Source organism: Anopheles merus, chromosome X (assembly GCF_017562075.2).
Source record: "Anopheles merus strain MAF chromosome X, AmerM5.1, whole genome shotgun sequence".
In the NCBI taxonomy this organism is placed as follows: Eukaryota; Metazoa; Arthropoda; class Insecta; order Diptera; family Culicidae; genus Anopheles; species Anopheles merus.
The window spans coordinates 611224-624227 of record NC_054081.1 but is presented as its reverse complement, the minus strand read 5'-3'; the positions used below and the strand labels follow the sequence as shown (position 1 = coordinate 624227).

The window sequence follows — 13004 nt, the reverse complement described above, 5'->3', positions numbered from 1 at the left end:
GCAGATGTCGAAATGCGATGCAGATGGCACCGCTTTCTGCAGGGAAAATAATTTAAAAAAATGGCCCCTAACGAATAGAGTTGAGATCGTGAAACATGATTTTGCGTTAAAAAGAAAATCGGGCAAAGAATCCATTATTTTCACTTGTCCTATTAATTGTGTTTTTTAATCAATTTACAGGTAATTTTCCCGTGCCTGGATTAAGCTCACTGTTTGCTAAAGCTGTCAATAGACCCCGTCCGCTCCCTGCTCATCGGTGACGACGTTTAGAGCGCGGCAACCGAGACACACAACAAGCTAGCCACGTTGCCAAGACGTGTAGAGGAAAAAGAAAAGGAAATAAAATTTAAAAAAAATATATCAATTTCGCTATCAAACAGAGGTTTCGCACACGCTTCGCTACCTGTCCACTGCTGCACTGGTGGCTCGAGTGTGTGTTTGCAGCATGTTTAACAATCTTTCGAAACATCTAGCCCGACTATTGCTGACCAAAAACCGAAAGTTGACCAGTGGAGCAGCCGAAATGAACAAAATATCGTATTCTTCGCCGCTAGGTGTGGGCAGCCAACGGCTGGTCGCTCTGTTCAATTATTTACATACCACGCCAGCGTGCGATACGGCGCTCTAAGGCAAAACAAATCCAACTACGCAACAACGGCCGGCCAGGGCGGCTGCTTGCTTGCTAACTTATTTTATTCTATTTGAGCCGGTTCGCATATCATAAATGCCGCTTGGTCGCTACCCCCATATGCGCGCAAGCCCTTCAAGCAAGCGTCCCAACCAATCCGACCAGCACACACACTGAACGCGCGACGCAAGAAAGGTGAAACGAAACGCGCAGCTTCTGTGAGCGAGGGAATTCTAACTCCTATTGCTTTCGGGTTTTAGCGTAACGTGTCGTTCAAAATTGATTAAAGCTCGTGGGACAACATACTTTCACTTTCGGACTGGCGGTCACATTTGCGTGTGTGTTTTTTTCCTCCCTTCATGACATTGCTCTTGCGTTTATTTCCTCTATCTCTCTCTCTCTCTAGCTCTGCTTGCTTTTTCTGTTTTGTCGGTTATCAAAATTGCTTCAATTTTTGTCCCGTTTGTGTATGCGCGTGTGTGTGTGTATGTGTATTTTTGTAGGAAGCATGTAGCAGCTGATAGTTAACACCACACAGAGCGCCAAGAGAGCCCTCGGCTTGGACAAGCAGGATGATAAGATTTTTTGATTTTTTTTTATCATGCAGAAACCGTACTTGAAAAAAAACCGGCAAACAAAGTTTCACAATCGACCGAGACGATGAAGAGATCCCTAACAATTCGTGCCCCCTTCCCGTTTGTGTATGGACGCTGGAAATGCACGCAACGTGTCATGCGTTTAAATCACTCACACGGCAAACGTTACGCTAACCGTTAGGCTGGGCGGGGGGCAAAACAAACAGTGGGAAGCAATGTACGGACTAATGGCGCGCTACACTAAACATCAGGCGCCCTTCCCTACCCCACCCCAAAGAGATTAGGATGAACCGCAGCGTGCTGGGTTTGCTATAAACGAATTTATATTTTAATATTAAAAAAAAGAAGTTGCATAAACGAAAAACTGTTTTATCTCATGCGCTTAAATTATGTCTCGTGCAGGTTTAATCGCTATCTCTCTCTCTCTCCTCTCTCTCTCATCTCTCTCTCTCTCTCTCTCTCTCCTCTCTCTCTCTCTCTCTCTCTCTCTATCTCTCTCTCTCTCTCTCTGATTTTCCTTTTCTTTCTCGCTTTCTCTTTTGCTAGGGAATTAATATTCAACCCCTTTTTCCTGCTCGAATTTCCTTACATATCTCCACTTTGCTTTGCTATTTTAAATCTGTACAAATTAGTAGTGGAGTTTGTAGAGGGGTGAGACGCGTGAGAAAGAAGGTGTGTGTGTTTGTGTATGAAGAAAGGGAATCGCGGAAGGAGGCAGGGATTGGACAGGTTACGGTTGGCTGCCCCTCGGGGTTCAATCACGTTTCAATTTATACAAAGAAGAAGATAAAAAAAACCCTAATTCCGAGTAGATACTTGTCGTTACATTTAATTGCTTAAAACTACACTTTTCTCTTGCGTCACCACTGTCCGCTGCTTCTGTACATAGTGGTATGAACCGTTTGCACGCACATGCGTGCGCTCCGTTCATACGCGAACGCTAAAATTAATTCTTCCTAGCTTCTGGAAAACAGGTCCGCATCCTACTTGAACCCACTTGCAGCAGCGAAAGACGTGTCCGAGACGTCCCCACACCAGCCCAGCAACAAGGTGCGTTGCTGCTTCCCTACACTTCCTGCGCGCGGATTTTCTTTTCATGCAGTTTCCGTCGTCATTCCCCGAGCGCGGTCGTGTGTATGCTCTGTGGTATGTGTTCGCGCCACCCCGCTTATCCTATCGCCAACCGTTATCGATATTGTGTGAGCTTACTACGGCAACGATCGTATCCTACCGCTACAAAACAAAAAGCGTGTGTAGTTGAGTTTCCTTTCTTCCTAGGCGCCCATTTCAACCTGCGTCAACGGGAACAAGCGAGACAAAATAAAGTGCATCTCGCCTAACTTTTTTCTTTTCAGGGGGCGAAAGGTAGATTAGTTTAAAACAAGCATACAAAAAAGAAGGAATACATGTTTAAAAAGCTGCACAAGACGGCCGCGGCTCTCTACATGAGGACCCCCCGCAAACTCGCACCAAAAAAAAAAACGATAAAAAAGCTATCGCCTTCCCAATGCCTGCTACCGTTAACATTACCAAAACCGTAGTAACGTGTGTCTATGTGTGTTTGTGTGGAGTGGAAAAGTACAACGAAAACTAAATGCGGCAAACTGCATTTTCCGCAACTGCCGGAACACTTGTGGGTGTAAGATACAAGCACGAGGGTTTAATAAAAAAAAATAGGAAGGCAAAGTATCGACGCTCAAGATATAGGCCGTCCTCCACGAAGAGCGGCACCTCGTTTGGATGAAAAATTGAAAAAAGAAAAAAAAAACATACACTCTCGTACACATTCTATTACTCTCGCAAATGGAGAAGGATGTGTGCGTGTGTGTGTGTGTGTGTGTGTGTGTGTGTATGGATAATTAAAAGCTCTACGCGGGTCAGGGCGGGGGTTTTGGCACTTAAAGGCGATTATGAGATGGGGGGAGGGGAGATGGGGAGACACAGGATCGTCGCTCGCCTGCTCACCACCACCGTGTCGCCCCCCTTCGAAACGACATTCGAACTCGACATTCGAAAACGTGCCGCGGCTGTAGCGCGAATGGGTTAGGATGACTAGTGAGCGCGAGGCTCACCAACGCCGACCCAAGCGATACCATCACACACACGCCGGGCAAACAAAACTATTTACAATTGGGTAAGAGTCTAGTCTAGGCGACGGGCAGCCCCTACTATCTCCCTTCGCGCCGTTCGCTGGGTCGCATCTGTAATTGGGTGTTGGGTGTTCGGGTGGGTGAAAAGGGGAATGGGAATGTGTGTTTTTGTCGCTCTCCTAACAGTCCTACGGATCTAAGCTCGCTCACACACACACACACATACACCAGTTGGCGCGCCTGCCGGCTATTCCGTGCGCCAGTGGCGTCGGCCGGCGAGCAGGGCATGGGCGGCGGCGGCCGCCGCTGCTGCCGCCGTCGCTGCCGCCACAATCGAGGACGAGCTGGTGGAGGGTGGTGGCGAGGACGAGGAGGGGCCAGGTGGCGTTGCTGGTGGCAGTAGCAGGTTACTGCTGTTGGCCGTGCTGGCCCCACCGCCGCCCCGCAGCAGCAGTAGATGCTGCTGGCGCTTCACCACCCCCTTCGCCACGGCGAGCCCCGCGAGTTGATTGATGTTGTTGCACTGCAGCAGAACGCTGGTGGTGGTGGTGGTGTTGGCAGTGCTGCAACCGTTCCTGTTGCCGCCGCCCACCTGATAGTGGTTGGGCAGGGGTTCGTCGCCTAGCGGCTGCAGCTGCAACAACGGCTGCTGCTGCTGTTGCTTGTTCGCGTTCGTTTGACGGCGCAGCAGGAGCGATTGATTGGTGAGGTTGAGCTGATGATGGCCTGGCTGCGACTGCTGCTGCTTTATGATGATGCTTTTGCGGCCGCACCGAGCCGGCACTGCCGCCGCTGCCTTGTGGTTGAACGATGACACCACGCTGGACGCAAGCTCCTCGGCGGCGGCGTGCAGCAGGCGCCGACCGTTCGCCGCGCGGCTGCCGAGGGGCGACGGAATGATGATGCCTTTTTTGGCGTGCACGCTGAAAAAGCTGGCAGCGGGTGCTGCGGCGGCCGATTCGGCCGCCGTCATCAGTACAATGCGATCGTTCGTCCGGTTCGGCTGTTGCTGGATAGCGTCGCCGCCGCCGCCGTTTGTCATCATCACGCGACCGATGGCGGACGACGACGACGACGAAGACGGTGGCAGTGGCGGTGGTGGTGGTGGTTGAGGTGCCGGCGGTGCCGATGGAACCGGTGGCACTAGCAGCACCGATCGATGGCTGCCCTCCCCACCACCCCTTGCCTTCGGTTGCGGTTGCGTCGAGCCCGGGGACAGGTGGGTCGGGCTGGCGGAAGCACATACAGACGAGACCGTGGCAGCGGTGGCGTTGGTAGTGGTGGTGGTGGTAGTGGTGGTGGTGGTGTTGTTGTTGTTGGTGTGGGTGGTGGAAGCGACCACCGCCGACAGAGACGAGGGTGAGATCGAAGAGGCGCCCGACACGAGGGAGGTGGAAGGTGTCGCCCCCGCCGCCGCTACACCGGGTGGGAGGGCGGGACCGCCCTTCCTGCTGCTGCTCACACCGCTACTGTGGTGGAAAAATAGCTAAGACGAGCTGGACTGGTTCATGTTGCCGAACATGCCGGTGGAAAAGGACGTCTGCTGGCCGATCTGATTGCCGCCGGCCCCGCCCGAACCGCCCGATCCACCGCCACCGCCGCCGCCGCCGCCGCCACCCCCGCCAGCGCCGGTGCCGGCGCTGCTGCTGTTTTGGCCGCCGGCGTGCGCATTCTGCGCATTGGACGACCGGTTGTGCTTCGACACCGGCGGCTGCAGATACTCGTGCTTGGCCAGTGCGAACACGTCCATCCGGTCCTCCTTCCGGTACGCGAGGCACCCCCGGATAAAGCTCTGCAAGATAGGAGACATTAGATGCAGGGGATATTACATTCAACATTGAAGCATTAAACGAAACCTACCTTTGCCTCGTTCGACACGGTTGGCTTGTTGGCGAACTGCACCTCGGTCGCCTTGAGGATCGTGTTCTCCTCCAGGATCGTCGCCTGTGACTGGTTGTGCCCGAACGGCTTCTTGCCGTACAGACACTGGTAAAAGATGACGCCCACGCTCCACACGTCCACCTTGGACGAGATTTTCGGCGGATTCTTGCCGACCACGAAGCACTCCGGTGGCAGATACCTGGGGCCCGCCGCACGACACAGGAAAGAGGAGAAGAGAAATGGGGAGAAAGCATTAGCACACTCGGAAGGGGAGGGAGCAGACTGCACCGCAATACACTACACAGAGCGGGTGTCGAACAAGGCTGCCTAAATCTCAAACTCCGGAGGGCTATTTTCACTATTTTGCTGTTGCAATTACACACGTACAACTCTACCTCAACACTGCTACACATTTACTGCAACTTGTAGATGAATCTAAAACTAGCTCAACACTTGCAGAACAATGCTGCTGGATCGGTTGAACGAGCTAAACCGAATCTATCTAAAAAGGAGGTTCGTCGTCTACCGAAAGCTACTACCACCACACAATCGCTCACACACGGTGTATACACGCTAGGGGAGAGGGGTTTGCCATTGGGGGGGGGGGGAGGAGAAGGAGGCTCACTGCGCTTCGTTGCTCACCAATAAGTTCCAGCACCTTGTGACGTAAGGTCCATACCATGGTCCGGGTTATAGTTCTCTTCGTCCATCACCTTCGACAGACCGAAGTCGGTAATTTTGATCTCACCGCACACGTTGCCCTCGGTGAGCAGGATGTTGCCCGGCTTCAGGTCGTAATGGATGATCGGCGGCTTGATCTCGTTCAGATACTTGAGCGCCGACACGACCTGAACGGAAGGAGATTTTTAAAAAAAACCGGCATAAGTAGGGGTTTTTGAGCAGCCATTTGTTGCTCGTGTACGCACCTGCATTATGATTGACCGTGCCTCCTTTTCCGGGATGGTTTTGTGCTGCTTCAGGTAAAAGTCCAGATCGTGCCCATCGCAGTACTCCAGCACGGTGCAGAACGAGTTGGCATCGATCTCGAACACGTCGTACAGCTTCACCACCCGCGGATGGTCGAGCGCCTTGTGGATGTTGTACTCCCGGAGCGCGTGTCTGTGGAGGAGAGGAGGAGACAGCCGCGATTGTAGTAGTTTTGCCGCTGAGGCTCACCAAACAAACAAAGCAAAGCAAAAAAAAAAAAAACGGCCCCTTACTTGATGTAGTTCGCCTTCTTGTCCTCCTTCCAGTCTTTGTTGAGCTGGTGCACCTTGCACGCGACGTACCGCTGCTCCTTCAGGTCGAACGCTTTGTGCACCTCGGAGAAGCCGCCCTTGCCGAGCAGCATCAGCAGCAGGTACCGATCGTTCAGCACCGGGTGATTGTTGAAGCGTGACTGTCGTGAGGAAAGCAAGCAGAGGCACCAGCCGTTAGCACACCACCACCCAGAACTCGCCTGCGGAACGTCTCCCCGCACCCACCTGATCCTCGTTGTGTATCCGCTTCAGCTCGCGGATGTGCAGATTCCGCTCCCGCTCGAGCTTCTCCATCTCGAGCTGCAGGTCGGCGTCCTCCTTCTTCAGCGCGCTCTGGCGCAGCTTCAGTATCTCGTCGCACTCGTAGTACTCCTGCAGCGTGAACGTGCTGCTGCTGCTGACGACCGGGTCCGGCTTCAGGAACGTGCTGTCGTTGCCGTTGTGCAGCGCCGACCCGCCGCCCCCGCTGCCGACGCTGCCCGCGCTCGCGCCCACCACGCCGCCGCTGCCCATCGCCACGACCGCGCCGGTACCGACGCCCGCACTGCCCGGCCCAGTGCCGCCCCGATCGCCGGTCCCGCCAGTGCCGCCCGCACCGCCGCCCGTCGCCGACGAGTTGTTGCGCTTGCGGCCGCCCTCGCTGTTCGTGGGCCGCTTCTTCATCAGCAGCTTCTTCTGTCGGTCGATCTCCTCCCGCTCGGCAGTGATCTCCTCCTGGCGTCTGCACCATTGGAGGTTGAGAAGAGAGAAAAACAAAAACAAAAAACAGGTTAATACTCCTACTCTCCTTGCATTTTTTTCTGGGGTGCATGCATGTGAGCATGTGTACTTACTTGGCCAGCTCCTGAAACGCGTACCCGTCCGTCCAGTTCTCCTGGAAGGTGGCGCCAACCCGCTGCGTCACGAACTGCCCGAGCCGCAACCGGTTCTGCATGCACTTCTGGCGCGCCTCCTTCTTCTCGATGTTGCTCTTCTGCTTGAGCAGCTTCTTCACCACCTCGACGCACTTGCTGATCTGGCTCTTGTGCTGCTCGATCGCCTTCTGGTGCACGCTCAGCTGGCACTTCTGCTCGTCCGACAGCCGGGACAGCTCGTCCACCCGCGTCCGGCTGCTCTCGAAGTCGTGGTCCCGCTCGGTAATGTCCGCCTGCGTCAGGTCGGTCTGCACGAACTTGGTCAGCATCAGCGTGGTCGGCGTGGTCGGGGCCGTGCCGGTCGAGGCGGATGCGCCGCCCGGCTGCTGCTGCTGCTGCTGCTGCCCGAACTTGCCGCTGCCAAAGTTGCCGCCATTGTTGCTGCTGCTGTCGCTCTGCTGCCCGCCGGTCGTGTTGGTGGAGGAGGAGGAGGAGGTGGTGGTTTGCTGATGCTGCTGCAGCTTCTGCCCAATTGACTTGGTGGTGGTGACTACCGCACCGCCCGGTAGCTGGAGTATGGAATTGCTGTTCTGGGCCCCTCCCCCGATGCTGCTGTTGTTGCTCGTCGTCGAGGTGGCCGCGGTGGTCGTGGTCAGCGGCACGTTGGTGCTGCCGATCCCGCTGCTCGTCAGCTCGCCGCCGCTGGGGGTGGTCGACCCGGTCGCGGCGACGGCGGCACCCCCGTTGCTGCTGCTGTTGCTGCTCGTGTTGCACGACACGAGCGTCACGCGCTGATGGTGGTGGTCGGCGGCGGCCCCCGCCGCATTGCAGTTGCTCGGCGCCGTCGTCCCCGTCCCCGGCGTGGGGGCGCTGCACGCCAGCTGGTGGTTGTTCGTCGCCCCACCGGCCGTCTGCTGCGTTTGGGCCTGAGAATCTCGCTGCTGCGTCGAGCCGGCGGACGCCGGCTGCTGCTGCCCGGTGCCGGTCTGCTGCTTCTGCTGACTGGCCGACGCTGCCGTTGGCTTCTGGTGCATGAGCGACGAGGTGGTACTGTTGCTGCCGGGCACGAGCACGATCCCCGGCTGGTACTGCTGCTGCTGCTGCAGCGAGACGCCCGAGCCGGCCGTGCCGGTCGTGCTGACCACCGCCGTGCTGACCAGCGGCGTTATGATGGGCGACAGGACCGTCGTCGCCGACGGGGTGGAGGTGGCGGCCGCCTGTTTCGCCGCCTCGACTGCCGCGGCCGCCGCCGCCGCCGCCGACATGGCGGTCGAGACGGATGGAGGAACTAGTACGGAAGCGTTGTTGCCACTGGCCGGGTTGTTGCCCACCGACGGCGAGGAGGGCGCGGACGAGACGGCCGCATTGGCCGCCGCCTGCTGCTGCCGCTGCGTTCGACTGCTGCCGCCGGTGGTGAACAGGTCCGACGCGGCACCGTTGTTGTTGTTGTTGTTGTTGCCATTGCTGCCCACCGGCAGCAGCGGCGTCGTCTGTGGACTAGGGGGGTACATGGGATACTGCGGGTTGGGGCTTTTGCGGGCAGGGCCGGTACCACTGCCAGCGGTGTTGCCGGCCGTCCCACCGCCACCGCCACCCCCGGGATCCACGTGCGGCGAATTATTGGATATTGCTCCTAACGCGCTACTGTTGTTGCCGGCGGCAGTGTTGCCAGCGGCGGCGGCCGAGGCGGCACCGCTACCACTGCCCCCGCTGCCGACCGCGGTGATCGTGGTGGTGATGCCACCGACCAACGGGCTATTAGTGCTACTGGACACGCGGGGCGACGACGCGGCCGCCGGCATCCCCGGGTGTTTAGAAAAATAATCGTTTATCTTCTTATTATCACTGAGGGGCGGCAGCGTCAGCCGCAGACCCTTTATATTATCTCTACTATCACGAAAATGACCTCCGCCTCCCGCTCCCGCCCCGACGCCGCCTCCGCCCGGGCCGCCATTGTCGTCCGGCGCCTTCCGCTTGCGCTTGCGCTCGGACGCCGCCCGCGACACCTTCTCCGAGGGGGGCGTCGACCCGATGGCCAGCCCGGCCGCCACCGCACTCATCATGATCGCGTCCTGCTCCTTATCGCTGTGGGACGAGCCGGTGCTCATGTTCGAGTCCTGATCCTTGTTGTTGTTCTGATGGTGTTGCTGCTGCTGCTGCTGCTGCTGCTGCTGGTGGTGGTGGTGGTGATGGTGTGTGTGATGGGCGTGATGCTGCTGCAGCCCGCTACCGACGGGGATGGGAGGATGTAGGGCGGGCGTCGTCGTGCCGCCGGCTGTCGCTACCGCCACACCGGCCGTCGTCGTGGTCGTGGTTGTCGTCGGCTGGGCCGCGTCCACCAGGGAGCTGCTACTGTTCTTGGCACTGCTGCTGCCCGTCGCCGTACCGCCGTTATTGCTGCCCGCTCCTGCTGCTGCTGCTGCGCCACCACCACCGCCCGCACCGCCGCCGCCGCCGTTACCGCTGCCGCCACCGCCCAGGACAACGGCAATCGCTGCCGCGGCGGCAGCCGACGTCTGCTGCTGTTGCTGCTGGTGCGAGCTCAGCACCGTTCCCACTTGCTGGTGCTGCTGCTGATGATGCTGATTGCCACTGTTAAAGTGCTGCGGATGATGATGATGATGCGATTGTTGCTGCTGTTGCTGTTGCTGCTGCTGCTGCTGCTGCTGGAGATGATGCGACGTATGGTGATGGTGTGATGCAGTTTGGTCGACTTGGCCAACTTGTTGTACTATTGTTGTTTGTGGTGCCATCTGCAGCTGCGTACCGGCCGACATCTGCTTTGCGGAAGCGCCATTTGCAGGGCAGGACAGGAACATCAACACATGCGGAGAGAAAGAGAAAACACAATCGAGAACGTTAGAAGAGGAAACTCATGAAGAGGAAGGAAAGAGGGCCGTTTCGAAGGCGAACTCCCTCCCTCGCTGCGTGGCCCGCGCGACCATTTATCCCTACGGAAGTGTCCCTGGCGCACGAACGGTTACGTGCTCTAGTGTGTGTGTGTTTGTGTATATGTGTGCATGTCAGGATGCGTGTGAACGGTAGTCGAAAGAGGAAGTCGGAGAAATAGGATCATGTTATTGGGCATGAAAACGAAAAGGAGAAATTACTCATTCTTTATTCGTTTCTATTGAGTAACAACAATTGATGAAATAAGTACCCAAACATAGAAAGAATTCATATGTATTCAAAACTGCAATTTTTTCGCTTAATGGATTCCCACCAAAAAAACACCCTAGAAATGCTATTTATTCCTCTAGTTAAATTTGGGTAAAATTGTTGTTAAACGCTGGATACAAATTTTCATAGTAATATACAATTATTGTAGTTATTTCCATTAAAAGTAGAGAGTGCAGAACACCAAGAAGCTCTGTTCCATAATCTGTTTCTAGTTATAAATAAAGGCGATATCGTTGTCGTAATAAATCATTTCAAATTCAGACGAAAAAACGATTGTAATATTAAACACACTTTAATTCAATGCTTTGTTCATATAGCATAGACCATTTTCCACGTCTTTCCCTACAGATGAGCGACATTTTAAGACAAATACAGCAGTAGCCTTAGGAGTAGAACTTGAAGTCGTTACGGAATCAATCTTCCCTAAACATGTACAAACAACAACAAAAAAGCAACATTGCATACACACATACACACCTACATACACGTATACAAACTGTGGTAAAAATAAATTATGAAGAGAAATTAGACCTGCACACGTGTGCATGTGCAGGGAAGCCGTTAGGAGTAGGCTAAAGCAGCAGGACATGCACAACACGCCGTTCGTTGATTCCCCTCTGGTTCGGCAGAGTGACTCGGGGCAAGACGGGGAGTGTTGTGACACACGGTTATGCGGTTATGGATTTATTTCGATCGACCATGAGTCGAAAGAAGAAAAAACAACAAGGAAACAATTCACATCATGGCGGCCGGATAGCGATCGGAAAACTGAGAGTGCTTGAGCTCTCCATTGAAATGAGACGGGGCAAATTCCGTATTGTGTGACTGCATCTTTATACACACAAGCGCGCGCGCGAACGCTACACCGAAGCAGCAATTAGTATGACAGCTTACGACAACAACACAACAACAATAAAGCGAACGAGAACATCCTCACGGAAAGCGAAGTGAAAAGTTATCGCACTCGATCGATCCACACACACACACACCCTATATACGTTATCCGCAAATGTGAGTGCCATCGAGCACACGCTAGGAGCTGTACGGCCGCAAAAGCAACACACAAATAAAAACACAGTACCGTGCACTCACCCCTAAGGGCTCCTTCCCGCACACGGCCTCCATCGCACCGATTCAGTGCTAGCAAACACACATTCTCCCCCTCACCCGCAACGTACACAAACCCAACTGACAGTTTTGCAGAACCAGTGAGCACCCGAAAAGGACTCACGCTACTCTCTCGCTCGTCACACAGCTCCGCGCGCTCTGATTCGCAAAACATCGTACCCTTGCCATGTCTTCTTGTTTTTATTTTTCTATTTTTTTTCTGCTAAGTCTCGCTCTCTTGCTCTCACGCTCTCTCACTCTCTCTTTCTCTCTCTCTCCACACACTCTCTCTTTCTCTCTCTCTCCACACACTCTCTATTTCTCTCTCTCTCTCTCTCTCTCTTTCTCTCTCTCACACAACCATCTGTTTCCCTTTTCTCCGAAAACCAACATAAACACACACACGCGCGTACACACACTAAGAACAGAACAGGCGAACAATTTTAAACACTTTTCTATTACCGTATGGACAACATGGCTCCCTCCTTTGCTCCGTGCGCTTCGTACGCGACCAAACGGTAACAAACGGTTTGGCCGGGTCGATGTGGAAGCGACGCGAGCGCGATGATCGAGATTCAGAGTCCTCTGCCTTCTCTCGCTCTCCCGGTTTCGGTAACGTGATGCGGGATCGAGATGAGGCGCGACAACTACGTCAGATAGCGAAAAAGCCAACAAAATACACACACGCACAAAATCGTTTTCCTGTGGTACCCACCGCCGCCACCACCACCACCACCTTCACACCCTTTGGTACTGGTTGCTCCCGTGGGCTCGAGCACACACCACACTAGACGTTCGCTTGATTTGACAACTGCGGCTACCTACACGATACGCGTCTATTGCACCACCAACAAACAAACCTAAAACGGCCTGTTTAATGGCGACAAATTGGCGTAGCATGTAGCCACACACAGATACACACACTCACACACAGCATGCAGCAGTACCCACTCGTACTTGTCGAGCGTGTAAGCCCGCGTAGAAAAGAATTTTCACACAAACCCACACAGACACAAGAGATAACGCGTGGGGTGAAAAAGGGAGAGAGTGAGAGGGGTGCGGGGTGAATTTTCTCGAGCTGCACACTAAACACCCCTCCGCTTCCGCACTGCTGCTGGTCGATTTCTTTCTACTTCTTCTTGTTTTTCATTTAAGTTATTTGTTTGTTTGTTTGTTTGATTGTTTTTGACACGAGGTACTACACCGCCGCACGGGCACAGAAGAGAGGAAGCGGCCGCAAGGTTCCCAACCCAGCTGGGACCGGTGGGGGCGCGGAGAAGGCAGGAAGAGCTGAGCTGTGAGGCTTGGATGTATAAAATCGGTGCCCTTTCGTGCCCGACCAGCCGTCGTCGTCGTCGTCGTCACGGGCAGGCTACACTTCAACACTGGACTAACTGCTTCTCTTCTCT

General features: G+C 54.8%; 1 protein-coding gene across 6 annotated transcripts in view; it reads right to left on the bottom strand.

The window, feature by feature from the left end:
- Positions 1-4800: 4800 nt before the first annotated feature.
- The window catches only part of LOC121596885 (serine/threonine-protein kinase tousled-like 1), a 51729-nt gene continuing 43525 nt past the window's right edge, over positions 4801-13004 (bottom strand). For 4 of the 6 annotated variants that reach the window (XM_041922267.1, XM_041922259.1, XM_041922296.1 and 1 more), the window contains 7 exons: positions 7288-10085; positions 6680-7175; positions 6416-6594; positions 6122-6314; positions 5838-6043; positions 5175-5394; positions 4801-5106 (listed from right to left, as the gene is read on the bottom strand). In XM_041922267.1, coding sequence (XP_041778201.1) covers positions 4801-5106; positions 5175-5394; positions 5838-6043; positions 6122-6314; positions 6416-6594; positions 6680-7175; positions 7288-10085 — 4398 coding nt within the window. Of the gene's footprint in view, positions 5107-5174; positions 5395-5837; positions 6044-6121; positions 6315-6415; positions 6595-6679; positions 7176-7287; positions 10086-11580; positions 11848-12057; positions 12305-13004 lie in introns of those variants that run through there. The other 2 variants (XM_041922287.1, XM_041922276.1) reach the window with 2 other exon arrangements.